Source organism: Cygnus olor, assembly GCF_009769625.2.
Source record: "Cygnus olor isolate bCygOlo1 chromosome W unlocalized genomic scaffold, bCygOlo1.pri.v2 SUPER_W1, whole genome shotgun sequence".
Taxonomy (NCBI): domain Eukaryota; kingdom Metazoa; phylum Chordata; class Aves; order Anseriformes; family Anatidae; genus Cygnus; species Cygnus olor.
Window position 1 is genome coordinate 110,202 of NW_024429070.1, and position 14,723 is coordinate 124,924.

A 14,723-nucleotide genomic window follows, 5' to 3' on the forward strand; every position below is an offset into this window, starting at 1 on the left:
TCGCGGGAGGTGGGAACCGCACTACCAGGGAGTCCGCACTCGCTTCGTCCTCGATTGGACGTCTCACACAGGCACACTCTGGGCTTCCCAACCCCAACCGAACGGATAACCGGCCTATACTTACTCACTCCTGAGTCTTCGTTCGGAGCTTCGTGCACAAAGATTAAGGGGTTACCGGTTGTTTATTTACTTATCGCTGGAACTTTAGGTTCGTCGGTAGGGGTGCGTTGGCTTGGGGACCTCCAGACAGGGACCGCAAAATCAGCGGGGCGCGCCTCCCCTGCGAGGGATCCAGCCAAGCTACCACTATCCGAGTCACGGCACCAATTTGTTATAAATTAGTTTTGGTAGAAATCATTCCCGACACATCGTGGGTAGGGTAGATCGAATTTCAATTTATTTGAGCAATTCAGCAAGCAGCAATAAGTAAAACAGCGCTGGGCGGCCGGGGAGTCTCCTGCTCCGCCAACGGCGCGCACCTAAGCCCACCAAAGTCTCGATTTATAGTCTTGTGGTTCCGGGTTTTTAGTGGCACATCCTGGTGTCTTCTTACACTGCAAGGCCTGTTGCTAGGGGGTCTTCGTCAGTCCTCTGGAGGTCGTGAGGATGAAGATCGTCATCTTCCTCTGCGTTGGGGTCGTGACTTTGCTGCTGATATGTGTGTTCCCACGCGGGGGGGATGCCATTGTGCCCTTTTTGGAGCTGGTTTCTACTGCAATTGTTAACAGGAAGTTCCCATACTTGTTTTTTTCCTTCAACAGGATATTGGGGATATAAGCAGTCAACCGTTGAAACCCCCCTATCAGCAACATTTAATGAACAAACAAGGCTTTACCCATTACATGCTATATTACTCAATTTGGAAAACAGGCACAGCAGACCTGAGATCAAAAAAATCAACATTGTAACTAGCAACTATTAATCAGATCTAATACTTATACCAATTGTGGTTTAACACACTCTGGTCAGATCTGTCGTTATCTCAACACATCAAGCCCCACACTGGGTGCCAAAAAGGACTGTTGTGGTTTAACCAGTCCGGCAGCTAAGCACCACACAGCTGTTCGCTCACCCTCCCCCACTCCACCCTCTCTGGGATGGGGGAGGGAATCAGAAAAAAATAAAAGCCTGTGAGTTGAGATAAAGACAGTTTATTAAGACAGGAAAATAATAATAATAATAATTATTATTATTATAATAGTACTACTAATAATAATGTGTACGAAACAAGTGATGCACAGTGCAATTGCTCACCACCCGCTGACCGATGCCCAGCCTATCCCCGAGCAGCCGGCCCCCCCCACCCCGGCCAGCCACCCCTATATATTGTTTAGCATGACGTCAGATGGTATGGAATACCCCTTTGGCCAGTTTGGGTCAGCTGTCCTGGGTCTGTCCCCTCCCAGCTCCTGCTGCACCCCCAGCCTGCCTGCTGGCAGGGTGGTGTGGGAAGCTGTAAAGTCCTGTAATGGGTAAAGCTTTGTTTGTTCATTAAATGTTGCTGATAGGGGGGTTTCAACGGTTGACTGCTTATACCCCCAATATCCTGTTGAAGGAAAAAAACAAGTATGGGAACTTCCTGTTATGTTAACAATTGCAATAGAAACCAGCTCCAAATAAGGGCAAAATGGCATTCCTCCTTGCATGGGAACACACACACCGCAGCAAAGTCACGACCCCAACGCAGAGGAAGACGATGATCATCCTCACGACCACCAGAGGACTGACGAAGACCCCCTAGCAACAGGCCTTGCAGTGTAAGAAGACACCAGGATGTGCCACTAAAAACCCGGAACCACAAGACTATAAATCGAGACTCTGGTGTGCTTAGGTGTGCGCCATTGGCGGAGCAGGAGACTCCCCGGCCGCCCAGCGCTGTTTTACTTATTGCTGCTTGCTGAATTGCTCAAATAAATTGAAATTCGATCTACCCTACCCACGATGTGTCGGGAATGATTTCTACCAAAACTAATTTATAACAAGGTGACCTGAAAATTAAACTGATATTCCCATTTTAAAGAAAAGGTACAGTGCTGAAGAAGCTTCCAGGGTGGAGTGTAGCTGCTCTGCATAAAAGATCCCGAGGCCTCCAACCTTAGATGTTGATCACACTGGGGGAACCTGGCGTGCTGACTCTAAGAGGAACAGCAGTACGGAGTGTAGAGCGGAGCAGAGGCGCCGTGGCTAAGCTCTGTGACAAGACGGGAACTCGGTTGTTCTTGTGCATAACTGAGACTGATTTCCAGCGGAATAACAGTGCTATTAATGGGGTGCTCTTTTTTTGAGCAATTCCAGCCTCCAGAGGAGGTTTTCTTGTTCCTCTTGCAATATGCAATGAGAGAGGACCAAGCACACCCGGACCTTCTTAATAACAACAACAACAAAAAAAGGGCAACACAGGGGCAATCTCTGCCCTAAGTTGCGTAAACGCATAAAGCTATGAGTGGCGTTTTTTTTTTTTTTTTCTTTTTTTTGTGGCTCGCACATCAGCGCTGCTCCGGGAAGCCCTGCCTGCCGCTCTCGCCTAGGGAGGGGGAGCCCGGCGGCGCCGCAGGACCCCCGTCCGCGGCAAAATGGCGGCGCCCTTCTCCGGAGCGGGAGCCGGGCCAGGCCCGGGACGCGACGGGACCGGACACCGAGGCGCGGTGCCGCAACGAGGTTGGTGGTCGGTGCCGCCCCGGGAAAGGACGGGGCGGGGCGGGCGGTCGGGGCGCCACGCGGTCGGCGGCTTCTGCGGAAAAGGCCCTTCTGCGGGGCGGGGGCGGCGCCGGACCGGACCGGACCAGACCGGACCGGACCGGGCGTGTTGCCGGGTCTGCACTGCGCGGGGCTTCGGGGGGCTGGGGGAGAGCGGGGCGGAGCGGTGGGAGGCAGCGGAGGGGGCGGTTGTGTGTGCTTGGCGGACTCCGCTCTGGGTTGGATGGACTGCTCCGTCCCGAGGCATGCTGGGAGCTGTAGTTCTGTGGTGCCGGGCGGCCACGTGGGCTCCGCGGCGCGCGGCCGGTCTTTTCCCGAGCCGGGGCCGGGCTGTGCGCGCCGGGAGGCGCAGGTTGGCGCTGGCTGCGAGCGCGGTTGCTGGCGGTGAGGCGAGCGAGAGCCTTCGGGAGTGCCTCCCCGGAGCGTCGGGCCGGGAGGGGTGGGGGCTGCGGCGGCCGGGCGCGGGTCCTTGCTGCGCTTGATCGTTGGACTGCGCCTCGGAGGTTTTCCTCTCCCTGTGTTCTGACAACCGGTTCTCTCCTTTTTCTGCGGCTCACCAGGGCAGAAGCAGCTCCCCGCCGCTAGGACCCCTGCGGGTTTTGTTACCGAGCGAAGGTGGCGCACCGCGTAAACCGAGGAAAGCTGCAGCTGGTGTGCTGCAGTCGCAGGTTTCCCAGGAGAAAGAGCAGCTCGTCTGTCCCGACTGTCCAGGTAAGTCGTAGCGCTCTTCGGGTGAAATCGAGGCGTGACGGAGATTTTGTTGGCTCTTTCAGATAGCTGTTCCTACTGTTAGCATTCGCGAAGACACGTAATCCACAAAGTGATTATATGAAGGTGCTTTATTAGGCGCCGGAAGTTAGGGGCATGCCTGCCCAAATCTAACTTCGTCCGATTTGTTCACTCAGTTCTCTTTTATCTCCTAAGATATTACATATGCATTAAGTTTCACAACACATCTATGCATATTCATTTCCTAGCTCCGCCTAGCCCCGCTTCGTATGCTAATTATCGAATCAGTCCTTCTGTGCTTGCGCATTACTCTCTGGTGGTTGTCCGGGTGGTCGTTGGGATGAAGTAAGATGTCTTCATCAGAGTTGAACTTTTTAACCTTTTCTTCTTACTCATGCTCTCTGAGCCCTTGGTCTCAGTCCAAACCGCAAGGTTGGTTTGATCCGGTTCCCGGGCTCCGAGAGGCCCCAGTTATCTAGATGTCTTGCAAATTGGGCGTTCTTTTAGTCCTCCTCCTTACTCCTCATCATGAATCGGTGCATTCTCTCATGCTATCCTTGCACATATATTTTGTATCTTCCAAGCACAGCCCAGGCACAGTACATCGCAAATGTAACACATAATAAGCAATATTGCATATTTCATCTTCTATTACCAACGCTACCGAAGATCCCATCGGTTACAAAAGGCAGTAGTAACCTTGTAGTTTCTGCGTTCTGTAGCAAAATATACTGGCAGATGAATAAATGAGCAGGTACACATACACGTGACTCTACAGCTGAGATTAAATAAGGTGCAGTTTTTTCTGTGTTTTATCTTTCAAAGCACGTTGTTGCCAAGCCCCTGAGCTTTTTGCTCGCGTTACCGAGGAAAGGAGTGGCTGCGCTTCTCCCACCCCTCTGTTTTTCTTTTTTTTTCTCTCCTCTTCTCCCTCAGTGACGGGGACTTGAAATGTTTTTCTCGGATGTCCACGTGAAAATTAAAAAAAAATGCTGATGGTGAGCACTGACAGAATTGGGTGGCTTTCAAGGTAGAGGGCAAATAACGTGGAAATTTCTAGTACGTTAGTGTTACTCTGTTAACAAAACGGACGTACTAGCCGCTTCCTGTGCCTAGTTTTTTGGTTTGGCTTGGTTTTCCTTTCAGTAGCCTCCCCAAAGGCCTTTGCAGACAAAACTTTGTCCTGCTTCAGCTTTAAGAATTATCCTAGAAATCATGAACAAGGGCTTGCGGGGCTTTCCAGAATGCTAGTTGTGGTTGGTCATAAAAGACTTTGGGAGGCAATTCCTTTCATGGAATCGTAGAGGGGTTTGGGTTGGAAGGGACACTTAAAGATCGTCTAGTCCATCCCCCTTGCCTCGATCAGTGGCGTCTTTCACTAGGTCAGGTTGCTCAAAGCCCACTCCAGCCCAGCTCTGAGCACCTCCAGTAGTGGGGCCTCCACGACTTCTCTGGGCAGCCCGTTCCAGTGTCTTACTACCCTCATCGTGAAGAATTTCTTCCTTTTGTTCGATCTAAATCTATCCTCTTTCAGTTTATGGCTGTTGCCTTGCCCTGTCACTACAGGCCCTGGTAAGAAGTCCTTGCCTGTCTTTTTTGTGAGTCCATTATACGTGTTTAAAGGTAGTAATGAGGTCTCCCCAGAGCCTTCTCTTCTCCGGGCTGAAGAGTGACAGAGCCCTGCTGCTGGTGCTGGCTTGCAGGTCAGTGCCGAGCTACCGGAAGGAGGTTTTTATGTACTTTTCCACTTCCTTCAAAGGGAAGTTGAAGCACAGACAAGCTGAGAACGCTCCAAAGTGGTAGACGTGAGACTTTTTGTAGGACGCCAGGTCTTTTCCCCTGTGAGCGGAAGGAAAGCTTGTTCGGGCACAGGTGTCTATCACAGAGGGATGCAGCTCCCTCGTTATCACTTCTGCTGACTCCTGAAGCGGTCCTCTGCGTTGGTCTGATATCCCTGCCCATCTGTGGCAAAAGAGTTTGTCCTTCAGATTGCAGAAGCAGTATTGTGGAATTTAGGTTTTGGTAGGTATCGAGGTTGTATCCCTGAAATCTCATCTATCTCAAGATACTACCTATCCTTGCAAACCTTGCTTCTCTGAAATCCAAGTCGTTGTCCTTACCCCAGTAATACCGAAGGGAGAAATGCTCCGTTGAGAAATTATCAGAAAGACAGAATCTGTTTTGGCAAGCCTCCCTCCCTTGGAATCCATGGATTCCTTAAACTGGCCCTGGCATGAGTATTTGAAGCAAACGCTATCCAAGAAAGAAAAATTATTTTCTCTCTCATTTATCATTCTGTAATAGTTCCAGCTGACTTTGGTGACAGCATAATAGCGAAAGTGATTTCACTCTCTACCAAATAGAACCATAAATTACTTCTTTTGACTGTCTTGAAAGAATGGTACTAATAATAAATAGGTGGGAAGACCAGAACTGTTGCATGTCTGGAATTTTAGGTGGCCTGAGAAACACACAGCATGCACTAGGGTAGCAGCACAAGAGTATCTCAAAAACGGGCTCCTGCAAACAGAAAGACCTTTGGGAGGTCACTGACATTCGGTCAGGGTGGGCTGACTGAGCCATCATTCTGCCTTCGTAATATTTCATAGCAGTTTTGCGATATTGCAGGTCTTCAGCTTAAGGAGGACTTTCTTCCCGGGATTTTCCCTACTGCTTTTACTTCAAACATTACCAGGAAACAAAGTTGGAAGTTCTCACGTGTCCCCTCAAGGCTAGGAGCTGGTTACCCAGCAAGATGCTTGCTCGAGGCACGGGCTCACCAGCTGATTAAATAACTGTCCTGGGGCAGGAGCGTGTGGGACAAAATACTGCAGACAGCACAATCCACGCGTTTGGTTGCTTAATGCCACTGAGCTATGCTTTCGTAGCAGGAGTGTGTCAGAAGTAGCAGTAATCCAGGGAAATGACGCAAAGCTGGAGGTAGGCAGTCAGCTTTGTGAGCAGGGAGTGCTGGCGTGGCCCTGCTCCCCTGACTACACCTGTGTGAATCAAGTAGGGGAAGTGAGTATGGGCGTGGTATTTCAGCCCTTTCAGGGAGCTGAACATCACCTGAAAAGATGATGACATCCCTGCCCTGAAGGACCTGCCCACTGCAGTCTGTAGCATTGTGTGCATTTGTGGCTTGATGGGCCTGAGAGTAGGGGACTGTGGGATGCTGGGGCTGGGATTTGATTTGGGGCTTCCCGCCGCAGCCCCACGAGCTTATGTTTTAAGTTTAAGCTTGGAAATAAAGGGGGAGTGAGGGAAGAAAAAAAGCAAAGCCTTGCAGAGCCTCAGCTCCACCGAGGAACGAATAACAGTCTGTTTGCTTCTGGAAGAACTTCCCACTGCTGAGAACGGATGGAGCGGACCCCAAAAGGTAGATGGGGGAGAGCTGGTGATACTGCCAGCAGGACTCCACAGCTGACGAGAGACATCACTGGTTTTGATGTCCATCACAATGGAAAATGCTCTTTTCATTCAATTTGGGGAAGTCTCATGAAACTCACAGACAGAAACAGTATCAGTGAGACTCTGTTATGCAGTCATGGTGAAAGCTTAGCATAGCGAAGAAACAGTGTGTATTAGGTAAGGTGAAAAATGGAGTCACACCTCCAAGAAGTCCCAGTTTGTGGTCTTTAAGCTTTTTTTTTTTTTTTGGTGGTGTTGGGGGGGGAAGGGGGAGAGAGACGAATATTACCCACCAGAAAGGTGACCAAATCCATGCCTAAAAAGGTCAGCTGCTAAAAGCTTTTATAAATGATCTTTGCACTGCAAGTTTCAGTTTTCATGAAGTCGAGTTGAGATAAATCCAAAAAGTTCTACGGGTTTAAAAGAACGCTTGCTAAAATATTCTTATCATTCACAATAATAATGGAGTGAGTGAACTTGTTCCACACAGTGAGCTTACTTTTTTTTTTTTTTTTGTATTCCAGCAAACTGCGTACAATGTCAGGAGCATAGGTACAGTCTTGTGTAGCATTGTCATTCTGCCCCACTGCGCTGATATCTAACAAAGTAATACTTTCTGGATGTCGTCTACGAATTCTTTCCTTCCTTATGTACGAGGTCGATGCACATCTCGCCTAGTTTGTCAGAGAGCATTGCTGAAGTACTGTTTTATTTGTATTTGTGAAGACAGCAGAATGCAAGATAGCAGCTCGGCGACTCCCGCCGAGATGGTCATTAGGATAAAACAGTGAAGTTTCTAGCATATATTAAAAAGCCTGGAGGAATTAGCATAGCTTGCAGGAAAGTGTGCTGGAAAGAGATGATATTTGAGAGCAAGCGTGAAAATGTTGTCTTTTTACCGAGAATGATGAGAACTGATGCATCTGCCCTGTGTTTGGATAGGTGAGTGAGTTAAGAGGAGCTGAGCATGGAGTTTGCAGGGGAATTGGGAAATGAATGAGATAATTTGACCTCCTTTCCATGCAAGCGTGTGGTGTTTTTTTTTTTTTAATCCCATACTTCTGTTATTATCCAGAAGTTTTAATATAACTTTCCATTTTAACTGGTTTGGTTTTATGGATAGCAGCTAACTATAAAAAGAACTAAGATCCTGAATTGTCCTTGGAGCCGCTGACTCTACCTCTTTATCTGTTCCCTAAGAAGACGCCCCAGATTTAAAGACGATATGTATTAAATGAAGTATGAGAAGAAACAGCTTCTTCCGACACTTGCGCTCCTTTTCTTCAGCTTGTGCAGAAGGCTGACAGCCTGTCTCACTCTCATCAGTGCTATCCCACCAGCTCCTTTAGGAGATCAGCACCACGTTTGGCCTGTTCTGATCTTCCTGATCCCCTCATTTCTGTGCTGCAACACCACCGTCCACAAGAAGTCAGGTAGGATCTGAAGACCTTTGACATCGCTAAAGAATCAAACCTCAGCTGTCAGTTTTAGCCCTTTGTATTCCAGATGTTTGTTTTGCTGGACGATGGTTTCATTTTTGATTTTGTAGTATGTTCTTTGTGGAGCTTGTTTTCAGCAGACAAGTAGGTAGCCTCCTTCCTTCAGTGGAATTGTGCAGGTTTTAGCTGAGCTTTGCACAGTTGAGCGATTGCCCAGTGGTTGTTCTGGTCTTGACGCGTCTCTAAAACCTTTGTCCGCCTCGCCTCTCCTCCTTGTGTATTAAGATGCACGTTTGTGCAAAAACTATGTACGCTGTGCATAAGATGCCCAGCGGTTATGGGGCATTCTCAGCGTTTCACAGATAAGGCTCCGTGTTTACTTAATCGCTTAAGTGTAGTCCTGGCTTTAAGTGTAGGTGTAGCTAATGATTGTTACTCAAGTGGTTATAAAGTTTAAAATGTTTGGTTGTTATATAAATATGTATATACATATGTATATATATATGTATATGTATGTATATATATAATGAAACTGAGTCTGTGGAGTAGAAGACTTCTCTGCTTGTTGCATATACTCATGTATCAGCAGACTCATATGCAAGCTGATCCAAACTGGGTGCCAAGCTGTGCCTTTTTTGTTGCCTGGAATATGCAATCTGTGCACCTCAGGTGTACCTGGTCTACTATCTATCTCTTACATTGTGCCACCCCGTTAATATCAGTGGATGTACCCAGCACCACCTTGGGGCTACACAGAACGTGGAAATTTCTAGTATTTTAATGTTACTCTGTTAACAAAACTGACGTACTAGCCGCTTGCTGTTTCTATTTTTTTTTTGTTTTCCTTCTCAGTAGCCTCCCCAGAAGTTTTTGTGGACACGTTGTGTATCTTTTCTGTTCTTCCAGGATTCGTTTGTCAGGAAAGACGACCATGAAATCCGAGGGCTGTGGACAACCATCTACCAGATGGTTGTTGCAGATGCCTTTGGTCACGTTATTTGTCCTTTTAGCTCGCCCTTTCCTTTATCTTGAGTTGAATTTTTTTGCAGCGCTATGTTTGCTGTGGTAACATTGCTGTCAAGGTGTTTTCGATTAAAAACGATCTTAACTGTAATAGTGAATTCACCGAGTGTGGCTTTGTATGACTCCCACGATCATAACATTTTTTTTCCTTTGTCACAGAGAGGAGAAAAGCTCTTTCCAGCGAGATGGAGAAGGAATTAATTATACCTCTGCCTCATCCTGTGAGACCAGAAGACATGGAGTAACTGTAAGCTGCGATTCTCAGGAGACGCTAAGAGTCTCGGGTTCCTTCTCTGCCTGCCTCCCAAGGCCTCAGGGATGAGAAAGCTTAGGCTTTGTTTTTCCCTGTGAAATACTGTCATGTTAAGGGGCATTAATAGGGGCGTTAAATACTGTCATGTTAAGCTGACTAACTGTTACGGGTCTGGTCGGATTCAGGTTACTGAACTATGACGGTCACGGATTCACCAATAACATAGCACGTCCTCGATCTAGTCGCATTCAGTGAGAACTATCACAGCTAGGAACAATGCAATGAAGGGCAGTTTATTACAGCAACAGGGACACAGGTTCTTTGGGCTGCTGGAGATAAATTCACTGTCCGCAAAAGCAAGCGAGCACGCATGAAATACACAGGTACTCGTCCTGGCTATTAATGCGTTAAAAGGCACAAAGGCTCTAGAGATTTCTAAGTTTCCATGGAGACACCTGGTACAACCAAGTGTTCAAATCTTACCCCACGACATCCCAATGCGGGGGGAAGAGAGGCTCAGCCCGTCGACTGATCCCGGAAGTCAGAAAGGTATCCTTCGTGATGGTATCTTCCCTAACATCCCCTCTCACTTAAGCCAATTTACATTGTCCGCTGATCTGTTTTCTTTAGTGACCAGTGATAGGACCTGCAGGAATGGTGTCAAGCTGCGGCAGGAGGGGTTCAGGCTAGACATCAGGAAGAGGCTCTTCACTGGGAGGGTTGTCGTGCACTGGAACAGTCTCCCCAGGGCGGTAGTCGCTGCACCAAGCCTGTCGGAGTTCAAGAAGCGTTTGGACTGTGCACTTAGTCACATGGTCTGAATTTTTGGGTTGACCTGTGTGGTTCCAGGAGTTGGACTTGATGATCCTTATGTGTCCCTTCCAGCTCAGGATATTCTATGACTATTTTCTGTCCTTTTAGGTGGAGCTTGAGTGACTCTAGTCAGGCACATCTTGGTTATGATTGGTAAAAAGTTATCTCGCTTTTGTTTAAAGGAGAAATTCAGAGCGCGTGCTCAGTGAGGGGTGGTCGCACCTTGGAGGCATGGAGCTTTTGGGATGGAGGTGTGTTTTGGTATTATAATGATGATATAATGAGCAAAAGTTCACTAGAGTACAGCGTTTTGTCAAAACCATGACAGGTCGTTGGCTCAGGGTAGCAAACATGCAGCTTATCGGTCTCGGTGTGCACAAGAGCATCGAGTCCCCATCTCGTCACAGGGCCTATCCGTGATGTCTCCACTCCGCTCTATGCTCTGTACTGTTGCTTAGAGTCGGCCCACCAAGCTCCCCTAGTGCGATAGCATGTAAAGTTGGAGGCCTAGGGAACGCTTAGGTAGCGCAGCTACCCTCCACCCTGAAAGCTTCTTCAATGCTGTACATTTTCTTTAAAATGTGAATATTAGTTTAATTTGCCTAGTTACTTCCGGCAATTATTCTACAACTACCAAAAGCGATATTGAGAAGCCTACTTCCAGCATCTCTGTTGGTAATAATAGCTTCATACTTCTGTGCTTATCCTCGTGGCTTTTCCTTTCGCATACTGGAAAGGCAGAGACTGTTCAACAGAGTCATCTCTGATCCAAAAACCAAAACTCTGATTTCATCCCAAACCAACACTCTCTGATGTCAGTAAGAGTAAAATTGCTATTACTCTTGGTCATCCTGGCTGTCACAGTTGTGCCTCTGTTGGGCTCTCTGTCCAACCCTGTCAATCACCCCTGTCCTGCTCCGTGCCCCTGGGTGGTTCTTCTGTCCCTCTGCCCCGCTGGCTGTCCGTCCACCCAGTTCCCCTCTTGCTGCTTGCGTCCCGCTTGTGCCCTTTTCCTTTGTTTTCTTCCTCCTTTTTAAAAGTATACATCGAAATCTCACTGCTTTCTGTGCAATGCATGCAATACTTCTGTGTTCACCACTTGGGTTAAAATGTATACGAACAACTTCATCACTGAATATGTTCATGGTAAGTCAGTAACGTGTTGTAGGACTCCTAAAACACTATCTTAACACTACTAATGTTGAGAAATAAGGCAATATAGTTGTATATGGGCAGAAAATGTGTTTTATCTTCACTTATAAAACATGCGTCTTTTATCTTCACTGGCTATTAGTTTGAATTTTTAGTCCTGTTTTTTTTTTTGACAGCTCTTTGACAGGTTGAGAGAGGAGCAGCCTGACTTCAAAGAAAAAATAATAGTAATTACAAGTGAACTTACACAGCCTGAACTGGACCATAGTAGCCCAATCCAACAAAAACTTATAGACTGCATTAATATTATATTTCATTGTGCTGCTACAGTCAGATTCAATGAAATGCTAAGGTGAGTTTAAAATACTGTATTCTCTAGTTTGGTAAGCTGATAGTATTCAGAGGGAAGGGGTGAATCAGGTGTCTGCAAAATCTTGCAAATATTCAGGCTGTCTGACTACTAATCTCATTTGTTTTTTGTGTGTCTGGTCAATTTAATGATTCCCCCTTGGGTGTTAACTTTTTCTCCCTACCTAAAACTCGCTATTGGGTGTTCATTGTCTTTTCATAGACAGACAGAAGATACATTATTTAAACCTGCTTTGCCAGCAGTTAGAATACACGGTTTGACATGAAAGAAATCACATCTTTTTAAAGCTTTAGGCAAAAAGACATCCATTTTTGGTGCTTAGAAGCAAAACATGATTTTTGTACTGTGTTATAGGCCCCTTGGTGTTTTTACTGAATTCCCGTACCTGAATTTCAAAGGCCTTTTTGAAGGGAGGCTGTTGAGAGAGACTTGAGAACATATGGCTTTTCCAAGTCTTCCTAACATCACGTGTTGCTCTGATTTCTGGGATGGCTGAAGAGGGTATAAATAATCTGAAGCAGTATGTACTGTGCTCACTACTCATATCGGAGCTTTTTTTGTGTAAGAGAACACAAACTATTCCTTTAGCTCCCCTTGTTAGAAAGCAAGTGTATCTTTTCAGAGGATAACTTTTCCCCAAAACTGGGATGGGGCGGAGGCTCTAGTACTTGCTTTCTTTACTTGATGAACCAACAGCGAATTAAATGTTGCCCAGCCTTCAGAAAGTCCTCCAGTAAGAAGAATGCAAGTTTGCGCTGGAGGGTGTAGGGAGAATTAGGTGCGGAGGGAGAAAGCTTAAAACTCAAAATTGAATAACTTCCATCTTGTACAGAGTTTATTAAGGAAATGATAAAAAAAAAAAGGGTTCCCGAAAGCGAGAAAAGATATTTGCTTTCTAGAAAAAATGACCTGATTCAGTGTTGAAACACTGGAATAAATAAACGATTTGGAGAAATGACTTTGTGAAAAATAACTCCAATTTTTATGAATGTAAAGCAACTCTTAGGTAAAGAAAATCTGAGTTGAGAAATATTTTGAGTTGTTAAAATGTTGGCACTACTTCTCTGAGAGTGCTGTACTGTATACTGAAATGACATAAGGTAGCCCATATTTATCGCTGTTTCATGGACCTTCAATGCTAGGGAACTGCCAACCTGTGAAAAGTCTAGAGGGACTTCAATGTGATTGGAAAAACTGGTGGAAAGGTCTTGATACGGCAAGCTTCTGGCAGTTTACACTTTCCTGGAGGGCCTAGTACGTTGCTTAGCAAAATAGAAAATTAGTTTCTTAGGAAGGATTTGAGGCCGGAGCGCATAGCAGATGTGCTAGAATGGCGCTTTTTTTTTTTTTTTTTTGGAGGAACCTGACAAATCTGAGTATCACTTACAGCAGCCTTCACATATTTATTAATGGGATTAGTTGATGTAAAGTTCAAAGTATTTAGCTCAGGGTCAGTGGTAGGAATAAAGCCAAGAAAGCAAAAAACTTTGGCTTATTTTGGAACCCTTCCTGATTTGTATTGGCTGTGTGTTTCTATATCGTAAAGCAATGCTTACAGCTATGATTATGAACCTCTTTCCTTTGACCTCTTTGAAAGAAGCACTGAAGACTTAAAAACCATTATTTTAGATAAAGTAACTTTTTCCGAGGTAACGCTTTCTAGACTTAATTGCTTTGGGACAGGGGTTCCTTGTCCATTGCCCACCTAATGTTTTAGTAATGATGTGTGATAAAGAAGCCTTAAACTGTAACACCAATGCAAAGATTTTGATGGAGTTTTTTTTATCAGTATTCTTAAAACTTAGTTGATCTGTACATTGTAAACAAGGCTAGTGCTTGTAATAAGTTTTTAGAGGCTGGAGAGAAGATCTGAAATACGTAAAAATCATCGTAGCAGTTGGGCCATAAGCTGTGTTTTGATACAGTGCAAAATGTAGAGATATACCTTGCCTCCTACAGTGTACTTAAGGACTCTATTTTAATGAGAAGCAGGCAGGTTGGAGGGATGAAAGTGTGGATCTTGATTTATTTATTTTTTCCTCCTGTCACTTTTTCTTCCTTCCTGTAATCCTGTTGCACTATTGAGTCTTGTGCTGTCTTACATGAAGATGATAATCACTTCCAACTTACTAGCCCCCCTAAACCTTCATCCCGAGGTCTTGACCTAGGAAGCTCAAAGCTGCTGTTAAAATTGACTGGCATGTATATCACTGGGCAGCTAGGTGTCCTATTGCAGTTGTTCCATCACATTTTAGGAAAAACTTACCGGATTAGAATTTAGCTTGAGCAGATCAAAGGTATGCTGACTTTGCCTGTTTAGTAACAGAGCGTGAGGATGCCAATAAGAACAAGGTGAAACTTAGGAAAATTATCCTGAAGACAGAGAGAAATTTCTAGATGGAATGTGTCATGTTGTTCTGAGTAGAAGGTTAGGATACTAATGTCCATAGTGTTTTTGGGGGGTGGAGGAAGGGGTCCAGAATGTTAGAATTACTGTATAAACAGCCACCACTGAAGCATTTAGGAAAGAATTAGGGGATTGACTGGTTATTTCTCTTTGCTTGCTGTTTTTGTTTTGCTTTCTACTAATCAAGTTTCTGTTTAATCAACAGAGATGCTGTTCAGTTAAATGTGCTTTCCACGAAAACAGTTCCTCTCATTGGCACACCAAATGACGAATCTAGAAGTATTCATACGTGTTTCGACTGCGTATGCATATTGCAGTCGAAAACACATTGAGGAAATTGTTTGTCCACCTCCTGTTGATCCCAAGAAACTGATGGATTCTCTTGAGTATGTGTTATTTTATCAAGTTACTTCAGTAATCTGTAACCAC

At 45.8% G+C, this 14,723-nt stretch overlaps 1 protein-coding gene across 1 annotated transcript; it reads left to right on the forward strand.

The window, feature by feature from the left end:
- The first annotated feature begins 2,573 nt into the window (after positions 1-2,573).
- On the forward strand, positions 2,574-14,669 carry LOC121062882. The gene is made up of 6 exons (XM_040543165.1): positions 2,574-2,801; positions 3,283-3,408; positions 8,125-8,270; positions 9,459-9,546; positions 11,694-11,869; positions 14,500-14,669. Exons 1-6 carry the CDS (start codon positions 2,574-2,576, stop codon positions 14,624-14,626), a joined length of 891 nt encoding a protein of 296 aa, XP_040399099.1. The 3' UTR covers positions 14,627-14,669.
- Positions 14,670-14,723: the final 54 nt, after the last annotated feature.